Here is a 25,321-nt window from a genome sequence, read left to right as displayed (position 1 = left end):
AAATCGCTGGGTTTTTTTAGAAATTTTAGAAATTTTTGCCTGGCCACCGAATAGAGATTTAGAAATTAACTATCTTTTTTGTTTTAGTCCTTAAATATTTAATGGAAAAAATGGAAAATTGGGTGTTGTGGTTTTTTGGGATGGGTGCATGGGGCAAGAAAAATTTTAATAATCACCAACAATCCTACCTCGGTTTAAGTATTTATTATTATTAATTAAGTCTAATTATCGTTATTATCACCATTATTTCAGTTTTATCCCTAAATTAACATTAATTTTTAGGATTCCTGGTCAATATTTGGTCAATACGAAAGGGAATTGCAGCGAAGCAGAGCTGCCAAATTGTTTAGTGGTTAAAATTTAATTTAATTTTGTTTTATTTTTTTCAATTTTTTTTTGGGAGGGGAACGGCTTAGGGATGAGAGGTGAAGAGCTGCAACAGGCTTAAGGCTTTATTTTTTAAATTTTTAAATTTTATTTTAAAGCAGATGAATATTTCCTTTCATACAATAGGAGATTTTCTTAAAAAAAAAAAAAATTTGCAAAAAAAATGCGCAGATCGGTTCAGGTTTAGTTCTGAAATTTCAGTAAAATGGAAAAAAAAGTCTCGATAATTAGAATTCGGTGACAATTTTGGCTTGGGGCATATTTGAAAGGAGTTTACGGAGAGGAAAATAAATCTCTCGGTGATAAATAACGACATATTAATTTTTATTAATGATTCTGAATATGAGAATTCTCGAGCGGATAGGATTTAAGACGGAAATAATTTCTAGATTTTTCCAAAATCGATGTTTTTGCTTCCCTTACCCGCCGCAGATGGAAAAAAAGAAATTCAGCAAATTGGAAATCGTGTGCGGCGTCCTCTTCTGCCTGGTGGTGGCCGTGGCCTGCGTCCTCATCGGGATTTTGGCGACGAGGGAAACCGCGTCCAAAAGCGCCCGTAAGCGCGGATTTCTGCCGCTGAGGCGGAAAAAAATCCCCGTCTTGAAATTTTTGGATATTTGATAACGTAAAGTTTTCTATCTATATATAAAAAATGGGATATAGTGAAAGGTATTTACGTGTAATACTTAAATATGTAGTAAATTCTGTAAAATACAGGTGGAATTTAGAATTATTTTTATATTTTTATAATTTTTGTTTTATAAATTCATAAAAATAATTATTTAAATTTTATTTTTTCCCTATTTCAATTATATATTTTATAATCTGCAGAAATTGGACACTGCCCCCAGGATCAGATGGGGATTATTTTAACCCCCAGTCGGCTTGGGGCGTTCAGAAATGTGGAAAATCCCCAAATCCCCAAAAATGAGAAGAAATTAGAATAATTCTGCATTTTTCAGGATTTATTGGGGTTCTTGGCCTTACTCCGGTTTTACCGTTAACCAAAGGCGAACCGGAGTCACGTGCCGGTGTCAGGAACGGCGCTGAGCTGCGGAAATAAATGGGATGACGCGTGATGAAAGGCAAATTTCGTCCCCTCTAAACCCCAATTTCCTTTTTTAAATTTTCAAATTGTTTAATTTTCAATATTTTTACATTAAAAAAAAAAGACAGAGGGTGACAAAGTCCAGTTATTCAGAAAAAAAACCCGATAACCATAAAAATCTGTAATATTTTTGCTGTTTCAGTGCATCAGAAATTGCTTGGTTTATGTTTAAATCTGGAAAAATGAATTTTTTTTTGTCTTTCTCTGGAGCAGTTGCCCAGAATTTTGCGAAACGAGGGCGTTGGCGGTAGTTGAGGTTTGTCAAAAGCGACGTCCGTGGTCGGAGCCGTTTGAGACAATGAGAAATGACTTGGGGAAAATCATTAAAAGGACATTAAATTATTATTACTCCTATTAATTAAGAGTATAAATTGTTATTTTTATTAATTTCGTTATTTAAATTCTTGAGATTGAACCCTTTGTTTCTTTGCCTCACAGAATTTTCCCCGAACTGCCCGAGCGTGGGAACGGCCGAGCGCATCGACTGCATCCCGGACCAAATTGCCACCAAGGTCTGAAAACACAAGAAAAAAGCAAAAAAAAAAATTTAATTTTTAGAGCGTAACACCTACAGGATTAATTATTTTTATTTAATAACAAAAAAAATCTACTTTGCTTGTACCAGAGCAGATTTTTTAACTGTTTTTCAGTCGACAAATTCCTGAATATTTTTTTGGGGACGTAAAATGAGGTGAATTATTTCAGAGTCCTCTTAGTTGGAGCAGCCTTGCGGATCGTTTTAATCGTTCATTAATTAATCAGGGCCAACTGCGCCCTACCAAGTGACTAACATTAAATATTAATTTCTGCTTTAACGTTAATGTAATAATTTAATATTATTTAATAAATAAAATATTATTTATTTAATAAAATAATTATATTCAAGTAGTGAACGAGGGGAAAATCTGATTTCCCTCATGAAGCCTTGATTTTTCCAGAATTACTGAATTTATTTCAAAAATAATGAATTTAAAAGGCAATTTGCTGTCTTTTTTTTACCGTTAATTAAGAAAGGCTCATTGGGAAAATTATAATTAATTTAAATGACGCGTAAGCTCGTTTAACTGATCGGAAATCTTAATTTTCCCGTTTGTGCAAAATATATATATAAAAGGCGGCAAACGAGGCCGTGTAACGAGAATTACCCAAAATATTTCTTTATTAACCACGCGCGTCGCTGGTCTTCATTAGCCGCTGGCCGCCAACGAGAGCAAAGTTTGACGAGGCGTGGCCGCGTTATCGCTGAACGAGCCCGGGCTGGTTTCGCATCGCTATCTCTGGGGCGGTTTTTATGGCCCAGGGGGGGTTGGGGCCATGTTTGTTTATCCCAAGCGATAATTTTTATAATAGGGCCAATAATTTATTTTCGGGTGGACTCTGCTCCTTTCTCCAACCTGGGCGTGAAAGATATAAACGATAAAAAGTAAACGCTGTAAAAGTTTTATACGCGCTATGCGCCATGTATGTGGTACGATATGAAATTTGAAATTCCGTATGAATATGAATGTTCATATTTGAAATTTGTACGAAATTTGGAATTTCGTGTGAATATGAATGTTTGAAATTCACATAAAATTTGGCATTTCATATGAGTATGTTCATATTTGAAACTCATGAAATTTAAAATTTCGTATGGATATGAATGTTTGTATTTGAAAATCATGAAATAGGAAATTTAATCTTGTGTGGAATAATATGAAATAAAATATATATTTTATAAATACGTATAAATTATCTGTAAATGTTTTTTTCAGGAGGCCTCTGCTACTTCCTCGGTGCTGGGCATGAAAGATAGAGACTCTAAAATTTCTATACTTTAAAATTTTTTTTAGCTGTATCTCACTTTTTGAGTATTTTTATAGTGATGAGTACGTATATAAAGAAAATAAAAAGAAATAAACTATATATATTATTATATGAACTATATCATAATATGATTTTATATTTAAAAATTATGTATATTATGTATATAATTTTAATATATAAGCATATAAAAAAATTTGGGGTGGACTCTGCCCTTTTCTCAGTGCTGGACGTGAATGATGCAACTCTAAAACAAATATATTGTAAAAGTTTTTAATAGGTGTATAAAAATAAATAAGTAGTTGTATATACCCACTTGATGCTCCCTGGAAATACAAAATCACTGATAGTCAGGAAGACTATTTAAAGTAGAATTTAAAATTTTTTTATTTTAAATTTTCAAATTTTAAATTTTCAGATTTAAATTTTTTTATTTTAAATTTTCAAATTTAAATAGTCTGTGGTCTAGAAAGAGGAGCAGATCGTTGGAGAATGGAACAGGACGCTTCGAAAGCGGGAGAAAGGGAATATTAACCAACCAGGCTTTGGCGTCACCTCTGACATGAAACAAAAATGTCGGGGCTAAATATTAAAAAATTAATTTGTATCAAAATCCCCTCTTTTGGAGCAGAGCCTCTGCGCCCTCCGCGGCTGCTGCTGGAGCCCCCAGAGCGACACCAGCGTGCCCTGGTGCTTTTTCTCCTCGGGCCACGGGTACCGAGTGGACGGGGAGCTGCGCCCGACTGCAGAGGGTGAGCTGGCGCCACCGCTCCCCGAACGGGGTGCACGCGCGCCTCCGGTTCAGTGGAATTCATTGACTGGGTTGCGTTTGACTCCATTCTGTTGCATTTAATTTTATTTTACTTTTCTATTCCACTTTTTTTTCAAAATTTAACTTTATTTTATTTTCTTTTAATTCTTTACTTTATATTTTTAATTTTACTTTTTGTATTTGCCTTATGTTGTTTCACTTTTATTTATTAGTTTACTTGTTTTTACTTTTTTACTTTTCTTTTTAACTTTTATTTTATATTACTTTTTAAACTTTAATTTTATTTTTATTTTTTGCTTTAGGTCTTATTTTATTTTTTACCTTTTTTACTTTTTTAACTTTTATTTTAATTATTGACTTTCATTTTGCTTTTTTTACTTTATCTCGTTATTTTTTTACTTTATCTCGTTATTTTTTTACTTTATCTCGTTATTTTTTTACTTTATCTCGTTATTCTTTTATTTTTTACTTTTAAAAATTTTTAAAATTAAAAAAAAATTTAAATTTTAAATTTTAAAAACTTTTTAAAACTTTATTTCTTAAGTTACATTTTATTTTTTTACTTTTTAACTTTTATTTTACTTATTTTTCATTTTACTTTTTCTTACTTTATTTTATTTTTTATTGCGTTTAATCACACTTCATGCCACCTCCCCAGGGTTCCAAGCTACGCTGACCCGACTCTCCTCGCCTTCGCTTTTCGGGAACGACGTCGGCACCGTGCTCCTCTCGGCGCAGTACCAGACGCAGAGCCGCTTCCGCTTCAAGGTGAATTTTTCGCTCTGTTTTTGACGAGGTTTTGGGCCCAGCTCGTGCGCGCGGGAGGTGCCGCGGGGTTAGAAAAGCAAATTATTTCCCTTTCTCGCCCCGTGACTGCCACCGAAATACACCCGCGTACTTCCAAAAAACCAAACACCTTTTGAAATATTAGGTTTTATCTTATTTTCATTCCTCACCTCGCTCTTCATCGGAAAACAGTTTTGGGCCAAATACGTTCGTTTCCGTCTCCCTCCCGGTTGTTTTGGTGGAAAACTTCAGCGCTTCCCAAATGCTTTCTGTTTTACGGAAAACTCGGTGCGTGGCCTGTAACAATGCGCCAGCGGCCAGGGGTGGCAGGGACTGGACAGGGCTTCTGTTGTTTGGGGTTTTTTTAGTTTTAGTTGTTTTGTGGGGCTTTGGTTTTAAAATTTTTTAAAATGTGCCCGCTCTTTTTGGGGGGCTCCTTCCCGCTCTTTTTGGGGGGCTTCTTCCCGCTCTTTTTGGGGGGCTCCTTCCCGCTCTTTTTGGCTTCTTCCCGCTCCTTTTTTTTTTTTTTTTTTGTGGGGGGGGTGTCCTTCCCGCTCTTTTTGGGCTCCTTCCCGCTCTTTTTGGGCTCCTTCCCGCTCTTTTTTTTTGGGGGGGGGGGGGGGTGTGTTCTTCCCGCTCTTTTGGGCTCCTTCCCGCTCTTTTCTTTTGGGCTCCTTCCCGCTCTTTTTGGGGCGGGGGGGGGCTTTTTCCCGCTCTTTTTGGGCTCCTTCCTGCTCTTTTTTTTTTTTTTTGGGGGGGGGGTGTCCTTCCCGCTCTTTTTGGGCTCCTTCCCGCTCTTTTTGGGCTCCTTCCCGCTCTTTTTGGGCTCCTTCCCGCTCTTTTTTTTTGGGGGTGTTCTTCCCGCTCTTTTGGGCTCCTTCCCGCTCTTTTTTTTTGGGGGGTGTTCTTCCCGCTCTTTTGGGCTCCTTCCCGCTCTTTTCTTTTGGGCTCCTTCCCGCTCTTTTTGGGGCGGGGGGGGCTTTTTCCCGCTCTTTTTGGGCTCCTTCCCGCTCTTTTTGGGCTCCTTCCCGCTCTTTTTGGGCTCCTTCCCGCTCTTTTGGGCTCCTTCCCGCTCTTTTTTTTTGGGGGGTGTTCTTCCCGCTCTTTTGGGCTCCTTCCCGCTCTTTTTTTTTGGGGGGTGTTCTTCCCGCTCTTTTGGGCTCCTTCCCGCTCTTTTCTTTTGGGCTCCTTCCCGCTCTTTTTGGGGCGGGGGGGGCTCCTTCCCGCTCTTTTTGGGCTCCTTCCCGCTCTTTTTGGGCTCCTTCCCGCTCTTTTTGGGCTCCTTCCCGCTCTTTTTGGGGCGGGGGGGGGGGGGGGGCTTTTTCCCGCTCTTTTTGGGCTCCTTCCCGCTCTTTTTTTTTTTTTTTTTTGGGGGGGGGTGTCCTTCCCGCTCTTTTTGGGCTTCTTCCTGCTCTTTTTGGCTTCTTCCCGCTCTTTTTGGGGCGGGGGGGGCTTTTTCCCGCTCTTTTTTGGGCTCCTTCCCGCTCTTTTTTTTTTTTTTTTTTTTTTGTTTCCTTCCTTCCCTCTGCACCCTCTTCTTCCCCCCGGCTCGAGGAATTTGGGATAAGGATATTAATTGGGACTAGTAACAGGCAAAGCACGTACAGAACTCTATGAAAGAACAAAATTATTATTATTATTATTATTATTATTATTATTATTATTATTAAGAATTTATATTCTACCTGCGGTGAAGGGACAGCTGGTGAATTGTGTGCAAATTCCTTTGCTGCAGTGAGAATATTATTTTAATTTTGGTGTGGGGACTTCCTCTTTTGTTTGTTTGTTTGTTGATGTGTGTGTGTATTTTAATTATAATTCTTAAATACATAATTCACACAGGTGAGGGGTTTCTGATTTTATTTAGTGGTAATTTAGTCTTCTGTAAGAAGCTTCTAGAAGTTTCCCCTTTGTCTGGTGGAGTTGGCCAGGCCTAGGGCGGACCCACTGCTGGCCAGGGCCAAGCCAATTGATAGCACAATGTTCCCTGATAATGTATTTAAGGAGAAAAATTTAAAAAAATAAATAAAAAAGAAAAGATGTGAAGAAGCTGGAGCAGGGGCAGAGAGGGGGAGGCACGAGCCTTGGGGGCCTTGCAGGCCTCACCCTCTGGCCTCCCGCCGGGCGGCCGTCTCGGCCCGACTCGGCCCGGCCCGGCTGCAAGAGGTGGAGCTGAGATGTGAAGAGAACCTGAGCCGATTGTGAAGAATTTCTTATTTTTCTCTTTGAACCTGTGTAGATCACCGATCCTAAAACGCAAAGATTCGAAGTCCCCCATGAGCACGTGGGACCCTTCAGCGGGCCAGCAGCCTCCGACTTAAAATATAAAGTTGACATTCAACAAAATCCCTTTGGCATCAAGGTGACCAGAGTGAGCAATGGAAAAGTTTTGTGAGTAAATTTTGAACTTTTTTTCTTTTTTAATCCCATTGAGAAGCGATGAATTGTGCCACTGAAGGATTTTAATCTCTGTTTTCTAAAAAAAAAAAAAACAACCAAACCTAAAGAAATAAAGCTGGGCGAACAGCCTTGTGCTGAGGCCTGTTGAAAGTGGAAAATATTCAGGAGTAAATATTTATTAAATCAATTTAAAAGTGGTCACTTAGCTGACCACTAGCAGGAGTCGGATTAATTAAACTCTTCGGGTTTGTTTAATTAGGATTTTGAAATAGCACTCTAGACGAGTGCTTAACTTTTAATTTAAATGCTTAAATTTTCCTTGGACTTTCTTTTAATTTGAAAAAAAAAAAAATTGGAACCTGTTTGAAACAGGGCTCTAGAAGATTGCTGAAGTTTTCCTTAGGTTTTATTTAATTTGGGAAAAAGAAATGGGAACTTGTTTGAAACAGCGCTCTAGAAGAATTTGCTTAAATTTTCCTTAGGTTTTTATTTAATTTGGAAAAAAAATAATGTTGGGACCTGTTTGAAATGGTGCTCTAGAAGATTGCTTGCTTGATTATTTTTTTTCCCTTAGGCTTTTATTTAACTGGAGAGGAAAAACAAAGTTGTATTTTATGTTTTTAATGAAAAAAAAATTCACAATTAATAAATTATTATTAAAAACACCCGGTAGTTTTACTGCAACATGACTGGTTTTGGCCAAATTACACGACAAAACTACCAGCGGCACGTGATGCAAGAGCTTTTTTAAATAACTACTTGGATTTTGGGGGGAAATTTAGCGAAACTAAGGGATCCAACCTTCAGCGTAACGATTTTAAGGCAAAAAACTTTGTCGTTTCGCCAGGTTCGATACCGCCATCGGCCCGCTGCTGTACGCCGAGCAGTTTTTGCAGCTCTCCATCAAACTCCCCAGCGCCAACATCTACGGGGTGGGCGAGCACGTGCACAAGCGATACCAGCACGACGTCAACTGGAAAACCTGGCCCATGTTCAGCAGGGACACGGCCCCTTCCGGCGTAAGCACCGATTTTTACCGCGTTTTCCCTCTTTCCGGCTAAATTCCATAACCCAGCATTGTCGGTGCGTTAAAAACAGCCACCAAATTTTTTTTTTTTTTCCGTAAAAACTTACCGGGTGTCGCAAAATGCGAGATACCAGTGAACACAGTTCCCGTTGGAATAGCTTCTTGGAAATATTAGGATCAAATCCGTTGGGTTTTGCTGCAGATCAGCTGATGAACGTTAATATTTGAACATTAACTTTATTTTTTTTTCCTGCCCGTGCACTGCCATATGCAAAATTATTGGTAGATACAGCATTTTTGCATTCCGTGGCGTCGTATCTTAAGAAATAATGCAAAGTTGCTCTTAGGAGCTGTAGTTTATGAAGCAAAATAAATCTTCCACTTTTTTTTTTTTTTATTTCTACATTTTCTGCCTTTTTTCCAAGGTGATTTCTAGGCCGTCCACTTCTCAAAATGTATAAAAGTGCGTTCTTCCGTCTGCGATGAGGTGTTTTATTCTGGATTTGCGTGTTTTTAACACAAATTTTAATGAATATTGCTCTCTCGCTGCGTTAGCTTGCAAAATTTCTGATTTTAAATCAATTGCTGGTATTTATACTCGTTTTTTGCTTTTTCTGACTTGGATTGCGGCATACTTTTTTTTTTTTTTTTTGAGATACTTTGGGGGAAATAGACAGCCAAACACGATTGCTGTGCTAATTTGTAGAGAAAAAGGCAATATTTGGTAGAGTGGGCAAGCGCTTGACAAGGTAATGTTGATAAAAATAAAAAGAAAAAAAAGAAAAAACCCCCAAACCAATAAAAAACTTAAATTTCTGGTGTGTAATCAATCCCAGGGAGCAAGAAAAGTAACACAGATTATAGGAAAAGGAATAATAAGATTATTTTTACGCTTTAATTTTATTTGAGTCGCTAAACCAGCTTGTTTACAACTACAGCGATTTAATTTTTTTTTTTTCCATTAATTGAGATAATGAGGAGATTAATTATTTTCCTTTAAGAACATGGATAACTTATACGGCGTTCAGACATTCTTCTTGTGCTTGGAAGACAACACCGGAGCCTCCCTCGGGGTTTTCTTGATGAATAGCAACGCCATGGGTAAGGATTGCGAAAAAAAAAATTTAATATATTGTTATGTGTCGTGTGTAAGAATGTAGCTCTAAGAATTTAAAAAAAAACAACTAAACAAACAAAAAAAAAACCCTAAAACCCCATTTTTTACTTAATCCGCAGGGTTATTACACTGCGATCCTGCTGAGCTTTGTAGATTTAAAAGAAACCAAACGTGGTAGTGTCAGATTTTGAAGGTTTTCTTAAAATCTGTGACCACAGACATTTTTATTTCAAGAATTTATTTTGCTATGCAAGCAGCGTTCAGTTTGTATCGCGAGAGCGGTGCCGTGCGCCTTGTGAGCATCTTTTGTTCACGTTCGGGGGCGTTTCAGTACAAAGACGTTAAAATCTGAGCTGAAATTTGTACTGATTTCCTATAAATATGAATTTATACTAAATTTACCAATTAGGTGTACGGATTTGGATGCTGAATGGAAATATTTCAGCGCCTTGAGACTGAAAATTTAAAATTTAATAAGAAGTTGTGTCTTGGAGATCTCTTTCTGGGCTGGAAAGGAATGTAAAAAATGATATTTTTAGGGGGAAAAAAACCCAAAACCTGAAAGAATTCCACTTGCGTTGCAAGCTCCAATAACGTTTTTGAGTTTCCTTGAGGTTTTTTTTTTTTTATATTTTCTCCTAAAGGATTTTAATATCTTTCATATTGGCATCGCAGTGATTTGAGGTTTAGGTAAACTGATTCTGTGCGGGTTTTTTTTTTTTCTACTCGCAGAATTCGCCCTGCAGCCGGCGCCGGCCGTCACCTACAGAACAATTGGGGGGATTCTTGATTTTTACGTCTTCCTGGGCGACACCCCCGAGCAAGTGGTGCAGGAGTACGTGAAGGTGTGTTGGGGATGCCCGGTCCGTGGATCCTCCCTCCTTGGAGACACTCAAAAGCGCGACAAACGGCAGATTTTTAATTAATTTTATTATTTTTTTTACATTTTCTTTCCCCCTGTTCTGTTTCCACGTCTCTTCCCTACTTTATTAATCCCGGTTCGTCACCGGGAATTCCTGCCTAGGCTTACGCGGGGTTAAGGGCGAAACGTAAGCGCTGATTTTGCTCAGATCGCAAAATCCATCTGCGCGCGTGTGCCGGAAGTTTCCTGGCGCGGCCGTCTGCGCGCCGCGGTGCACCGGCAATCGTTGTTTTTTTTTTTTTTTTTACCTCTTTCAATGACTTCTTAAGGATATGTAAATTTTAGAACAGCATTAAATTTATTTCTTAATACGCTTTATGGTACTTGAGGTTGAATGTCTGATTTGAGGGAGAATCAGAGAACTTAGGGGATCGGCCCCGCCAACGCTCGTTATTTTGGGTTGAATTCCCAGTTCATAGGGTTGCCGGCGTTGCCGTCCTACTGGAGTCTGGGATTCCAGCTCAGCCGCTACGATTACGGCTCCCTCGACGAGGTGAAGGCTGTTGTGGAGCGGAACAGAGCCATCGGGCTCCCTTACGTGAGTCAAAAATGTCGTCTTTTTAATTTTTTTTAATATTTTTTTCTCTTTTAGCTACAGCCGCTTTCGGTGGCTGTGCAATTTTCCATGTAAAACTGTTTAAAATTTTCTGCTCAATGTATTTATTTCCACTTTACGCACGTTTTTTTTTTGCTTAATCCGCGAACCGATGCGGCGAACCCCAGCGTGCAAATTCACGAAACCCTGGAAAAATTAAAGAGCTGATTTATTTCCCCCATTTAGTGCTGGATAACGATTTAAAAAAAAAAAAAAAAACGCTTTAGTGCCGACATCCGGCTTCTTTTCTGGGAATTTTTAACCTTCGGCATCGCGTCTGACGTCGCGTTTTCTCCCAGGACGTCCAGTACACGGATATCGACTACATGGACGGGAGGAAAGATTTCACTTACGACAAGGTGAAATTCAAAGACCTCCCCAGTTTTCGAGCTTACATGCATAACTACGGGCAAAAATACATCATCATACTGGTAAGCGCTTAAATATTTATTTTTTAAGAGTATAATTACAAATATATATGGTTTTTTTATAGATTTAATTTTTAAATCTATATTTTTACACAAAATCTTGCCGTGCTGTTGCCGGGCTCTTTGTAACCGGTGCAGAAAACCGGAGTTAGCGGAGGAAACCGCTCACTTTTCGGCGTTTTTCCCCTTTTTTTTTTTTTTTTTTTTTAGGACGCCGCCATCGGCACAGAGGCTCTCAGCGACGGCTCCCCCTACGAAGCCTACGAGAGGGGGCAGAGCAAGAACGTTTGGGTTAACGAGTCGGACGGAATCACGCCGTTAGTCGGAGAGGTAATTAAACCCTTCCAAGGCGGGAGTTTGGGCTTCCGATTTACTCCTTCTCTCGATATTTCACAGTATTTCCTGGGTTTTCATCAGTTTTCTTTACGTTTTGCTCGCTTTTCCGTTTGAAAAAAATCGATTTTTGAAGGGTTGGGAGCACGAGCGGCCAATGTCCGTTTGCTTTCCGTGGTTACCAGCGAGGAATTCCTTTGACAAGATCGTTATAATCAGTTTACTAATCCAGCCGCTTTTTGGAAAATCTGCGGGACTTACAAATAATTTTGACTTTCAGAGTGAATTTGGGGCGTGGAACTCAGAAATTCATTTTCTTTGAGTCCTCTTCTGCTTTTTTCAGAAAGAGGTTGCCTCCTTCTGAGCGTATAGTTAATAAAAACGCATTGAATATTAATTAACAGTGATAAATCATGTTAATAATGACAATTCGTATTATTTAATAACGATCTCTTGCCATTTCGAACTCAAAAACCTCCTCTCGATCGCGGTACCAACGCCGTCCTGCAAAAAATCCTGAGGTTTTACACCCAAATATTTCTCCGAGAGAGCAATTCGCCTAAATCTGAAGGAAACCCGAGGATTTCGATCTTTCAACAGTTTAATTAAATTATTTCTTTTTTTTTTTTTTTTTTTTTATCGTAGGTGTGGCCAGGGAGAACCGTCTTCCCAGACTTCACCAACCCCGCCTGCACCGACTGGTGGGTGGAGGAGTGCCAAATATTTTACAACCAAGTGCCCTACGACGGCATCTGGATTGTAAGTAATTTTAGCGCCCTTTTCCCGCAATTTTAGCGCCCTTTTTCTGCAATTTTAGCGCCCTTTTTCCGCAATTTTAGCCCCCTTTTCCCGCAATTTTAGCGCCCTTTTTCTGCAATTTTAGCCCCCTTTTCCCGCAATTTTAGCGCCCTTTTTCTGCAATTTTAGCGCCCTTTTTCTGCAATTTTAGCGCCCTTTTTCTGCAATTTTAGCGCCCTTTTCCCGCAATTTTAGCGCCCTTTTTCTGCAATTTTAGCCCCCTTTTTCTGCAATTTTAGCCCCCTTTTTCCGCAATTTTAGCCCCCTTTTTCCGCAATTTTAGCCCCCTTTTTCCGCAATTTTAGCGCCCTTTTTCTGCAATTTTAGCGCCCTTTTTCTGCAATTTTAGCGCCCTTTTTCCGCAATTTTAGCGCCCTTTTTCTGCAATTTTAGTGCCCTTTTTCTGCAATTTTAGCGCCCTTTTTCTGCAATTTTAGCGCCCTTTTTCTGCAATTTTAGCGCCCTTTTTCCGCAATTTTAGCGCCCTTTTCCGCAACTTCAGCGTTTTGCAAAAACAAGCCAAAAAAATGTTGAGAGAAATTGTTTTCCCTCTAGAGAAAAGATCAACACCTTTTGTAGGATTTTGTGTTTTAACTCAATAAAGTCGTTTTTCACAGACCAGTACAAAAAATTTTTAATTTTTTTTTAATAAAGCAGGATTTGGGAAGAGTTACAGCCCTCGATTTCTCCAGTTCGCATAGCACACCACCATCTCCGCTTAAAATCATCTTTTTGACACTGAGAAAGATGCTTTTTTTTTTTTTCTTTAATTATTTTGTAAATCTGTAAAATCCCAATTTGCAATTTTTTTTTTTTTTTAAATTTTTTTTTTCAGGACATGAACGAAGTGGCCAGCTTTGTTCCCGGCTCAAGCAACGGCTGCAAGCAGAACGACTTAAACTTTCCTCCTTTCACGCCCCGTAAGTCCCGTGTCTTTAGCTGCGGAGCAAAAAAAAAAAAGAAAAAAAATGGAATTATTCTCTTATTGGCTAAAATATTAAAATTCTTTAGCAAGTCAGAAATTTGAAAAAATAATTAAATTAAAAATTTTACGTAGCGCCAGGCTGTTAAATCCCATCCTGCTAGCCGAGCTGCTTGCGCACGTCTTAGCAGCCATTAGGGAATTATTTTGCTCTTTCTACGCTGATTGCCGTGAGATACGGGAATTCGGGAGACAGAAAATTCGTCGTTAAAGCGAAGATGAATGAATCTGCCAATCCCTGGTAGCGTTGTGCAAACGCCAAAGTGCGAAAAAGCTGAAATGTCATCAGCGTGCGTGAAGGGAAAGAACGGAAATGTTTTTTTTTTCCCCTTAATTAAATAAAAAAAAAAAAAAATTAAAAAAATTGAAATGTACTTCTGAACATTTCTCGTGCAGACGTCGTCGACAGGCTCCTGTTCTCCAAGACGCTCTGCATGGACGCGGTGCAGAAGTGGGGGCGGCAGTACGACGTCCACAGCCTTTTTGGGTACTCCATGACCCTCTCCACGCAACGGTGAGAATCCCTCTCCGTATTTTGGCGGAAAAAAAAAAGGGCGGGCGACCTCCGCTTAGAGAAACCGAGCGGTTTCGTTCCCTTGGGAACGCCGCTTCGCTGTCTCAACCGCGGCGTTCGGAATTACATTTTTTAAAAATCCGAATCGAATTCTGAATCAAAATGAAATAAAATTGAAATCAAAACGTCCTCGTGTTGGATTTCCGCCGCGACGCGTAGAGGAAGCTGAAAGGAGCGCCGAACTTTATTATTTGGCAGGAAAAAACTTTAAAAAAAACCCTTATTTTGCCCAATTCCAACTTTTTTTTTTTTTTTTCCCCCCCTTTCAGAGCCATTGAAAGGCTGTTTCCCGGAAAACGCAGCTTTCTTCTCTCGAGGTCGACTTTTGCGGGATCGGGAAAATACGCCGGGCACTGGCTGGGCGATAACGCGGCGACCTGGGATCACCTGAAGTGGGCGATACCTGGGATGTTGGAATTCGGGCTCTTTGGAATCCCTTACGTACGTAGATCCGGGTAGATTGTCCTAATAATTGATGATAATTATTAATAATAATATAATACGTAAGGATGCCTGCATAAATATAATCAAATGCATCAACGAATGTTTCTGTTAAGTCATTATATAGAAAATATTTATAAATAAATGCGTTAAATTCTATAAAATCGTATAAATCAAAATATAATAAATCAATCAAGTGATACAATGAATGAATAAGTTAATACATTTTAATTCCCCTATCAATTAATCCCCTTCAGGAGTCTGATTTAAACATTTTCCCCCAGAAACAATTGATCTTTTAGGCCGGTTTCCTCCATCGCTTCTCAAATACGCGGCTATTCGGTTATCAAATACTTAATTTTCTCCATTTCCACCCCCACGCCTGTGTTGTTTATTATTAATTAAGCGATTGACATGAAGCTCTTTCAATTTCTTCACGAAATGCCCCCGATCCTTTTCAAAAATCTGAATTTCTGTCGCTTTTGGCTGCGTGTCAGCACCGAACAGGAAGAGGAATCTCCAGGAGAAGGAGATCGACGGGCGGCGTTAGCTTGTCATCAGCTTAATTGTTCTGTACGACCTCTGGTTTAATTATTCTAACTCCGTGTGCGTAGGTGGCGGGCTGTAAAATTAATTTGAAGGGGGAAAAACCCAGAAAAAAAAATCCAGAAAAATCTGTATTCACCCGGCAAAAAAAAAAAAAAAAAATCTCAGGAATTTTGGGAATTCTGAGGTTCAACCAGAGGAAAACGAAACGGGCAAATTTAGGTCTGGAGGAGAGATTTGGGTGACTCTTACCCTCGTTAGCAATTAGGGGTTAATTGGGGAAAAAAAAAATAAAAATCTGCATGTTGGAGGGTTTTTGTGGCGTACGAACGCCGCGTTCCGTCTGAATTTGAAGGTGGGAGCGGACATTTGCGGTTTCTTCGAGGACGTGACGGAAGAACTGTGCAGGCGCTGGATGCAGGTGGGAGCGTTCTACCCCTTCTCCAGGAACCACAACACGGAGAAATGCGCGGTGAGCGGCGGCCCCCCGCCGGAACTCGGAACTCGCTTCCGCCGATCGCCTCGCTCTTGCTGATCGTGACGTTAAAACAAAAACTCGTCTGCGATTGGGAATCCTGGCGCTCGGGGGCTGAGCTTCGGCAGGGTTGATTACAGGCGCGGGGAAGGGGAAATGGGGAAAGGGGGAAAGGGAAAAGGGGAAATGGAAAGGGAAAAGGGGAAATGGAAAGGGAAAAGGGGAAATGGAAAGGGAAATGGGGAAAGGGAAAGGGGGAAATGGGGAAAGGGGAAAGGGAAAGGGGGAAATGGAAAGGGAAAAGGGGAAATGGAAAGGGAAATGGGGAAAGGGGAAAGGGGGAAAGGGAAAGGGGGAAATGGGGAAAGGGGGAAGGGGAAATGGGGAAAGGGGGAAATGGAAAGGGAAAAGGGGAAATGGAAAGGGAAAAGGGGAAATGGGGAAAGGGGAAATGGGGAAAGGGGAAATGGGGAAAGGGGGAAATGGGGAAAGGGGAAATGAGGAAATGGAGAAGGGGAAAGGAGGAAATGGGGAGAGGGGAAAGGAGGAAATGGGGAGAGGGGAAAGGAGGAAATGGGGAGAGGGGAAAGGAGGAAATGGAGAAGGGGAAGGAGGAAATGGGGAGAGGGGAAAGGAGGAAATGGGGAGAGGGGGAAGGAGGAAATGGGGAGAGGGGGAAGGAGGAAATGGGGAGAGGGGAAAGGAGGAAATGGGGAGAGGGGAAAGGAGGAAATGGGGAGAGGGGGAAGGGGGAAATGGGGAGAGGGGAAAGGAGGAAATGGGGAGAGGGGAAAGGAGGAAATGGGGAGAGGGGGAAGGGGGAAATGGGGAGAGGGGGAAGGGGGAAATGGGGAGAGGGGAAAGGAGGAAATGGGGAGAGGGGGAAGGAGGAAATGGGGAGAGGGGGAAGGAGGAAATGGGGAGAGGGGGAAGGAGGAAAGGGGAGAGGGGAAAGGAGGAAAGGGGGAGAGGGGAAAGGAGGAAAGGGGGAGAGGGGGAAGGAGGAAAGGGGGAGAGGGGGAAGGAGGAAAGGGGGAGAGGGGGAAGGAGGAAAGGGGGAGAGGGGGAAGGAGGAAAGGGGGAGAGGGGGAAGGAGGAAATGGGGAGAGGGGGAAGGAGGAAATGGGGAGAGGGGGAAGGGGGAAATGGGGAGAGGGGAAAGGGGGAAATGGGGAGAGGGGAAAGGAGGAAATGGGGAGAGGGGAAAGGAGGAAATGGGGAGAGGGGAAAGGAGGAAATGGGGAGAGGGAAAGGGGGAAATGGGGAGAGGGAAAGGGGGAAATGGGGAGAGGGGAAAGGAGGAAATGGGGAGAGGGGAAAGGAGGAAATGGGGAGAGGGAAAGGGGGAAAGGGGGAGAGGGGAAAGGAGGAAATGGGGAGAGGGGAAAGGAGGAAATGGGGAGAGGGAAAGGGGGAAAGGGAAGGGGAAAGGGAAATGGAAAGGGGGAAAGGGAAATGGAAAGGGGGAAAGGGGGAAATGGGAAATGGAAAGGGGGAAATGGGAAATGGAAAGGGGGAAAGGGGAAATGATAGATTTGAGATAGATTGATAAATAAAATGGAAGGGAAAGGGAAAGAAAATGATAAATTGGAAAGAAAATGATCAAGAAAATGAAAATAAACTGGAAAGGATCGAAATGTTCCCAGCCGCAGGACCCGGCGGTGTTCGGGGCCGACTCCGTGCTGGTGAGCTCCTCGAAGCACTACCTGCGCATCCGCTACGCGCTGCTGCCCCACCTCTACACGCTCTTCTACCGCGCGCACACCCGCGGCGACACCGTGGCGCGGCCGCTCCTCCACGAGTAAGCGGCTCCCGCAACGCCGTTAGGGACTAACGAGGAGAGTCGTTAAAGGCCGTCTCTAATTTCCGCACGCGCGCCGGTGGTGGCGCCGGCTACGCAGTCTCGTCGGCGGCCGATGAAATTATCCTCCACCACGATTTAGTCTTGAAAATTTAAATTTTCTCACCTTTATTTTCTTGAACAGAACGACGTTAAGACTAGACGCGATTATACATTTGCATAATTAATTAATACGAAATTAATAAGCTGTGAATTTGCCTTTTTAACCTCAAATTGCCTCCACTAAAAATACTCCGGAGGCGGTGCCGTGTGATGCTTCCCCGCAGCGATTCTAGACAACCTTAAAAAATGAGGTTTAAATCAATTAACGCGTTAATTAATTAGCAAGTGTAATTAATGCCGCCGATTTCTGATTCGTTTAGGTTTTATTCCGAGGAAGCGACGTGGAGTGTGGATAAGCAGTTCTTGTGGGGCCCCGGCCTCCTCGTTACGCCTGTGCTTGATCCGGTGCGTCTCGCTTTGATGCTTTGTGAGAAATTCAATGCGAAAACGACAAAATTTAAAAAAAAAAAAAAAAAATTCTCCTTAAATTCAAATTTTCTGTTTAAATTTAAAATTTTGGCGTATTAATTGCATGGAAATTTGCGTCACCCCTGCGTTTTTCGTTTCGTTCAGTCGGCTGCTTCTTTCTCACTGGGTTTCACTTCACCTCTGATTTATCGCGGGGAAAAAAAAAAAAATCCAGAAAATTGCGTTTCTGGTCACAAAATCTTGTACGGAAAGAATTCTCGCACCACATATAGCGGGACAAAACGTTCAGATCCGAAAAAGCCAACGTGAAAAAGTAAAATTTAGACGATTTGACGATGCTCGCGTGTGCGGCGTTGTGATTTTGGGTTAAAAATGGTGAATTTCTCTCTTTTGAGAGAAAATTTGCTGGAATTCTGCTTGGATTATTGATTTTTTTGACTGTCGTCGTAGAAAACCATGGGAGAAAACGATAAAAAATGCGGAGAAATATTGTTAGTTTTCTCGTCGACAAATTTATTGTGGTTTTGGAAATTTTTTACTTATTATTGGAAATTTTTAACGTGTTTTCATCGCTGTGTTCCCGTTGCAGGGGGTGGAGGTCATCCAGGCGTACCTCCCCGACGCCGTCTGGTACGACTACGACTCGGTAAGGGCGTCGGAAAATCGGGGCGCTGGGAGGGGGTAGGAATAGCTGAGCTCATCTCCATTCTGGAAAACAATTTCCCCAATTTGGGAAAATTTCCCCGGAAAAGGGAGGCGCCTCGGTTCAGCGCCTCGAGCGGGACTTGCTCGCGGTGGGGAAATAAAGACGCTGAGGTCATAAAGGGGAAGAATAAGGCGAAATTAATTAACGGGGAGTTAAATTTTGGGATCTGGAGCGCTGTGGTCTGCAGGGGGGGGTTTGACTTCCCGTCAGCGTTGGCGGCAATGCCGACGTTGGCGGGGCTGGAACCTCTGACAGGGAAATCGGGGGGGGGAAATGGGAAAACTGGGGAGGAAAAGGGGGGAATGGAGGGGGTGAAAAGGGAGAATTGGGGGGGAAGGGGGAATGGAGGGGGAAAAGGGGGAATGGAGGGGGGAAAAAGGGGAATGGAGGGGGAAAAAGGGGAATGGAGGGGGGAAAAAGGGGGAATGGAGGGGGAAAAGGGGGAATGGAGGGGGGAAAAGGGGGAATGGAGGGGGAAAAAGGGGGAATGGAGGGGGGAAAAGGGGAATGGAGGGGGAAAAAGGGGGAATGGAGGGGGAAAAGGGGGAATGGAGGGGGGAAAAGGGGGAATGGAGGGGGGAAAAGGGGGAATGGAGGGGGAAAAAGGGGGAATGGAGGGGGAAAAGGGGGAATGGAGGGGAAAAGGGGGAATGGAGGGGGAAAAGGGGGAATGGAGGGGGAAAAAGGGGGAATGGAGGGGGAAAAGGGGGAATGGAGGGGGAAAAAGGGGGAATGGAGGGGGAAAAAGGGGGAATGGAGGGGGAAAAGGGGGAATGGAGGGGGAAAAGGGGGAATGGAGGGGGGAAAGGGGGAATGGAGGGGGGAAAAGGGGGAATGGAGGGGGGAAAGGGGGAATGGAGGGGGGAAAAGGGGGAATGGAGGGGGAAAAGGGGGAATGGAGGGGGAAAGGGGGAATGGAGGGGGAAAAGGGGGAATGGAGGGGGGAAAAAGGGGGAATGGAGGGGGAAAAAGGGGGAATGGAGGGGGAAAAGGGGGAATGGAGGGGGAAAAAGGGGAATGGAGGGGGGAATGGAGGGGGGAATGGAGGGGGGAAAAGGGGGAATGGAGGGGGAAAAGGGGGAATGGAGGGGGGAAAAGGGGGAATGGAGGGGGAAAAGGGGGAATGGAGGGGAAAAGGGGGAATGGAGGGGGGAAAAGGGGGAATGGAGGGGGGAAAGGGGGAATGGAGGGGGGAAAAGGGGGAATGGAGGGGGGAAAGGGGGAATGGAGGGGGGAAAAGGGGGAATGGAAGGGGGAAAAGGGGGAATGGAAGGGGGAAAAGGGGGAATGGAGGGGGAAAAGGGGGAATGGAGGGGGAAAAGGGGGAATGGAGGGGGAAAAGGGGGAATGGAGGGGGGAAAAGGGGGAATGGAGGGGGGAAAAGGGGGAATGGAGGGGGAAAAGGGGGAATGGAGGGGAAAAAAGGGGGAATGGAGGGGGAAAAGGGGGAATGGAGGGGGGAAAAGGGGGAATGGAGGGGGAAAAAGGGGGAATGGAGGGGGGAAAAGGGGGAATGGAGGGGGAAAAGGGGGAATGGAGGGGGAAAAAAGGGGAATGGAGGGGGAAAAAAGGGGGAATGGAGGGGGAAAAAGGGGAATGGAGGGGGGAAAAGGGGGAATGGAGGGGGGAAAAAGGGGGAATGGAGGGGGAAAAGGGGAAGGAAGGGAGGATTAAGAAAAACTCAGGATTTAAGGACTTACCACAACCTACTCCTCCTTTTCATCCCCGTTCCTTAGGGCGCCAGGATCTGGCTGAGGAGGCAGTGGACGGAGATGTACCTTCCCGCCGACAAAATGGGGCTGCACCTCCGAGGAGGCTACGTCTTCCCCTTCCAGCGGCCGGCCGACACGACGGCGGCAAGGTAACGCCACCGAATCAATCGCCGTTTCCTTCAGTAAATCGGCGGGAAACGCGGTTTCAAGAAGGGGCGCCAGGCCCTTGGCTTGCGGAAAAAAAACCCTCCTAGTCTCATCGTCGTCGTCAATACTTTTTATTAATAATTTTATGATTAGTGTGGCGTTATTATATCACAATATTTCATTACGAGTAGCAATATTTGTAATATTATTATCAATATTTAACGTTTCCCCTTGAAATTTGGGAATAACCGTCCGTTGCCGCTCACAGCCACAACCAGTGACAAAATATATTTAACGATTGACCCGATGGTGTGGGGGGTTTTTTTTTGTTTTGTTTGGTTTTTGGGGTTTTTTTTGTGTGTGTGTGTAGCAGTTTGGTCCTGCTGTGGATTTTATCCCCTTGCGTGAAAACCGTTGAACGCAAAAAATTTGGACAGCTGATGCAAATTAATTCTCAAATTTCGAAACCCCGTTGAACGCTCCGCTCTTAAAATTACCGTCAAAAATTGCCGGGATTTTGTCATAAATCTGGAATTGTGTTGGTTTTTGTTGATTTGGGGTTTTTTTTTTTCCCCGCAGCCGTAAGAATCCCATGGGACTTATTGTCGCGCTGGACGACAACAACGAAGCGGTCGGGGATTTGTTCTGGGACGACGGGGAGTCGACAGGTGAGCCTCTCTCGACTCTTCGTGGTGACAGCCACCAAAAAAAAAATTACTAAAAAAACTGCGGATTTGGAACTGATTTCCTGGAAGGAAGAGTAAAAAGTAGTTTAATAAATTTAAATATTTAATTAAAAAAAACCCTTTAAATATCTAACAAGCTATTACTACTTTTTCACCATCAAGTGGAAAAAGGCGATCTTCTTTATTTTTTTTTTTTTATTTCTTGTTCAGCTTTCACAATACTCTTACCTACGTAAAATTTAAAGATTTTCCCAGTTCTTACACTGTGCTGTCACAATTCATTTATTTTCCGTGTCTAAGAAAAGCAGAGGCAATTCCGGAGCAACGCAAGACCCTGGCCAACAAAAATACTGTGATTTTTAAAAAAATTTTAATCTTGAAATGAAGATTTTTTTAATTTATTTTTTTTTTTTAAAAGGAAGAATTTTGAATTTCCTAAAATATTCCTGAGGATTCAGTTAGGCGTCCGGTTGTCCTTAGGTTCAAATAACTCTGGATATTTAAATCCTACTGGATTTTAGCGGGACCTGATCCTCTCGAATTCACATCCTGTTATTTCCGTAGGCTGCCGTGAGCGGGAAACTTAATGGAGTTTTCAAAAAAAAACCGGGAAAAACTTAAATATTTAGCTATACTGAAATAAAATGTAGCTTAGAATCCTTAACCTTAGAGAGCAGAACAAGTCATATCAGTAAAATACGCCAAATTTATACACTAAAATGTCACATATTTGGCATTAATATGTTGATTTAATGGGGATTTATAGGTTTCTAAAGCCAAAAAAAGAAATAAATGTAATAAACGGGGCAAAAACGGGTGGGTTAGGTGGCTTTCTGGCACCCCAGCAGCACAGGTAACGTCCGAACTTGAAAAAAATACCAAAAAAAAATCAGAATTTGGGGGAAAAAATGGAAATATTGACACCCTGGATCAATTAGACCGAAGATTTGAATTCTTTCTCCGCGTTTCAGGTACCGTTAACAGCAAATCCTACATTTTCTACGATTTTCACGTTTCCAATGTGAGTATCTGTTTTTCAAACGATCTAATTTTAATTTCCTCTCTTAATTAATTAACACTCCCTATGGATTTTCCTTCCCCCTTCCCGTTTTCCAAAAATATTTACTATTTGGCAGTATTTTCAAATATTGTCGCTCGACCAAATGTTGTCGCTGATATTTTTCGTTTCTCCTAATTATTTTTAATATTTGAAGATTCCAAAATTTCCTGCCGCTTTAAACAACAACAGTAAAAATTTTTGTAGGGTTTATAACAATTTGTAGAGCGCAAAAATTGTAAAGCGTCAGTAAAGAGTCTCAAAAACCTGAAAAATTGACAAAAATCCTTGTAGATTGGAAAAAAAGCCAACGTAGCTGGATGTCTACAATGAGTGAGACGAGGAGCAAGGCCGGAAAATGTCGGAATTGAGCATAATCCAGAATAATTTCCAGTTTCCAGTTGAAATCAGGAGAAATTTAGGCAACTCAAAGCGATCGTTTCGTTACTCCCCAGAACGTTCTCCAGATGAACGTCACGAACAACAACTACACCGATCCCAACAACCTGAAGTTTGAAGAAATCAAAATTTTGGGATTGCTGCAGGAGCCGGTGGCGGTCAGCGTGTTGCAGAACAACGTTGTGCAAAATTCTTCGCCTAATATCACCTATGATCCCGCAAATAAGGTAAAAAATAGCGGGGGAAAATGGAATTAGACACATTTCTGGGGTTGTACTTCTTGGATTTCGTGTGCTGGAAACGAGAGCGCTCAGCACTATGTAAACACCACGGTCCATGCGACGTGTTTTACTAAAAACTCAAATTATTTACCTTAAAAGTAATATTAATTGCGTTAATAATGTTAGTTACGCTAAGGAGAGCGGCTCTCCGTTCTCCCCGCAGGCATTTTGCGCCACTCAAGGTTTGTTTTTTGCATTTATTGACTTCAGACACATGAATTTGTACAAATAAAGGCGTCGCGGGAGAGGCGGAGTTTGGCGTGAGCGTAGGGGAATTCCTGGTTTTTAAGGATCTGGAGAAAAATTGAGACATAACGAGCGCTTAATTGTTTAATCTGGACAGGTTGCGCTCATCCAAGGGCTCCAGCTGGAACTGGGAAAATCCTACTCGTTAAGGTGGACGCCGGGAACCAGTGTCAACGAGAAATACGATTGTCACCCCGGCTCCGACGCTTCCAAGGAAAAATGTGAACGGCTGGGCTGCGTCTGGATCGTAAGCAAAAAAAAAAATTGTGGGAAAACAAATGGGGAAGAAGCATTTTGGGAATCGTAATTTTTATTTTTGGGTGGTTTGGTTTGGTTTTTTACCCCGAAAAGGCTCGTTTGTCCTTCTCTCCTTGAAAAATTAGGTGTTTTATTGAAAGTAGCGTCCTTTTCGCCAACTTCTGCTCTCCTGAAGTGTCTGTAAAATGGACGAAAGAGCTGAGTTTTGCTTTTTGGAAGATGATCAGAAATAATATTCGTTAATAAAAAGGAAAATAGACTTGAGCTCACCATCTTCGTGCGACTCTCTGCGTGAGCTGGGACCTGCAGGCATCTTGCCGGAAAAATTTTAATAATTTAAGTTATTTGGAAATGATTTTTTTCAGCGCGTTCTGGTCAGGATGCATTTAAGCCACTTTATATCAGGAATTTTGGGGCAAAAGATGAAAAAATACTCATTAAAAATAAAGACGAGGAGAGCAGGGGTTGGATTTCTGCAAGCATGCAAGAAAAATTATCCCGAGGCAGGAAGATAATGCGTTAACGTCGCTGCGTCAAGTTCAGGATGATCAAATAAATAAGAAAATATTTAATATTTAAAAATATTTAAAAATTTTAATATAAAAAAGTGATTATATTCACTACAGGAGAAAAATGATGTTACTTTGACCTTGCTATTGGGAAAAAATCAGTAGAAAAACCACAATTCCCAATAGATTTTTTATTTTTTTTTAAGATAAATTACATGATTAAAGAAATATAGAAGCTGATGGAGAGTTTTCATCTGGCCTCGCTGATAAATTTTGGGCGTGTCCTCTTGAAAATGTCCAAAATGGCCAGAGGCTGTCAAGAATTAAACGGTTTTTTGGGGTTTTTTTGTTAGTTTGGTTGGGTTTTTTTGGTGGGATTGAGGTGAAGGTCACAGACAGCGGGATTATTAAATCGTCAGCACTTTGTAATGGTACAGACAGGACTGAATAGCCTTGAACTAATTAATCGTATCGATAATGTAATTAAATTTACAATTAATAACAGTCTAGAGATCAGTGGGTTCAGCACTGCTTCATTATTGTTCAGTAACAGCATGAAGTTTTGGGCAAAATTCGCCGTTAACTGGTAAAAACCCCAAAATTTTTGAATTCTTGCTGCTAAATAAAAAAAAAAAATCCCAAATAATCCCCCGCTTCCGCCCGCAGGAAGACACCTCTGGCCTCAACGTTCCCTACTGCCACTACGCCAGCCCCGACAACTTTTATTCCGCTTCTGCCGTGAGGTACACGTCGACGGGCGTGACGGCCGACCTGGCCTGCAACAAGAGCAACCTCGAGGTCTACGAGAAGGCCGCGGCGCCCATCGGCACGCTTCGCCTGGAGGTGAAATACCACAGCGACCACCTCCTGCAGTTTAAGGTGACGCGGGATTTGCCTGAGTTTCTGTCGTTCCGCTCGTCAAATTAGTTTTAGTTCCAGAAATTAATTTAGAATTAATTTAGAAAATACGGATAACGCTTCGTCGTCCAAATAAATTTTAATTTTTACTGCTCTTCGTCTTGAATCGGCTCCCGCCAAATTCAGACAACCCGGAGAAAAATCTCTTAAAGCTGGCTACAAATTCAACCAACGAAGGTGAAAATTATTTGCCGTAGGCATAAATATGTTTGAATCGATGAATTTAATAATTAAACGGCCCAAAATATTCCCGACTCAAATATTTTGAAGGAATTTGAGAACGAACGCGTAATTGAAAGGAAATTTATCTCCGCAAATCCACTCAACCGTTTTAAATAATTTGGATTCGCTCATTTCTGCGTGTTCCGCGTACGTCGAAACAAATTAATTTTCCGCCCGCAGATTTACGATTACGCCAACAAGCGCTACGAGGTGCCGGTGCCGCTGAATCTCCCCGCCGCCCCGGAGAGCGCGGTGGAGAGTCGGCTTTATGACGTGACGGTTCAGAACAAACCCTTCGGCGTCCAGGTTCGGCGCCGAAGCACGGGGACGGTGCTGTAAGCCACGCTTGTTTCA

At 42.2% G+C, this 25,321-nt stretch overlaps 1 protein-coding gene across 3 annotated transcripts in view; it reads left to right on the top strand.

Annotated features, from left to right (window-relative positions):
• The window catches only part of LOC104477830 (maltase-glucoamylase-like), a 39,152-nt gene that overhangs the window by 667 nt on the left and 13,164 nt on the right, over window positions 1-25,321 (top strand). The window contains exons 2-27 of one of the 3 annotated variants that reach the window (XM_086771726.1): window positions 820-943; window positions 1,934-2,007; window positions 3,930-4,050; window positions 4,729-4,838; window positions 7,096-7,247; window positions 8,104-8,275; window positions 9,285-9,384; window positions 10,133-10,245; window positions 10,735-10,860; window positions 11,217-11,348; window positions 11,556-11,675; window positions 12,324-12,437; window positions 13,312-13,396; window positions 13,855-13,972; window positions 14,302-14,473; window positions 15,375-15,491; window positions 17,141-17,295; window positions 17,718-17,802; window positions 18,416-18,472; window positions 20,269-20,393; window positions 20,971-21,059; window positions 22,049-22,098; window positions 22,590-22,760; window positions 23,158-23,307; window positions 24,494-24,706; window positions 25,148-25,302. In XM_086771726.1, coding sequence (XP_086627852.1) covers window positions 820-943; window positions 1,934-2,007; window positions 3,930-4,050; window positions 4,729-4,838; window positions 7,096-7,247; window positions 8,104-8,275; window positions 9,285-9,384; window positions 10,133-10,245; window positions 10,735-10,860; window positions 11,217-11,348; window positions 11,556-11,675; window positions 12,324-12,437; window positions 13,312-13,396; window positions 13,855-13,972; window positions 14,302-14,473; window positions 15,375-15,491; window positions 17,141-17,295; window positions 17,718-17,802; window positions 18,416-18,472; window positions 20,269-20,393; window positions 20,971-21,059; window positions 22,049-22,098; window positions 22,590-22,760; window positions 23,158-23,307; window positions 24,494-24,706; window positions 25,148-25,302 — 3,200 coding nt within the window. Of the gene's footprint in view, window positions 1-819; window positions 944-1,933; window positions 2,008-3,929; window positions 4,051-4,728; window positions 4,839-7,095; window positions 7,248-8,103; window positions 8,276-9,253; window positions 9,385-10,132; window positions 10,246-10,734; window positions 10,861-11,216; window positions 11,349-11,555; window positions 11,676-12,323; window positions 12,438-13,311; window positions 13,397-13,854; window positions 13,973-14,301; window positions 14,474-15,374; window positions 15,492-17,140; window positions 17,296-17,717; window positions 17,803-18,415; window positions 18,473-20,268; window positions 20,394-20,970; window positions 21,060-22,048; window positions 22,099-22,589; window positions 22,761-23,157; window positions 23,308-24,493; window positions 24,707-25,147; window positions 25,303-25,321 lie in introns of those variants that run through there. The other 2 variants (XM_086771724.1, XM_086771725.1) reach the window with 2 other exon arrangements.

Source organism: Chlamydotis macqueenii, unplaced genomic scaffold (assembly GCF_036417535.1).
Source record: "Chlamydotis macqueenii isolate bChlMac1 unplaced genomic scaffold, bChlMac1.mat HAP1_SCAFFOLD_4, whole genome shotgun sequence".
NCBI lineage: Eukaryota > Metazoa > Chordata > Aves > Otidiformes > Otididae > Chlamydotis > Chlamydotis macqueenii.
The sequence above is the reverse complement of the archived record's forward strand: the minus strand, read 5'-3'. Positions and strand labels throughout refer to the sequence as shown.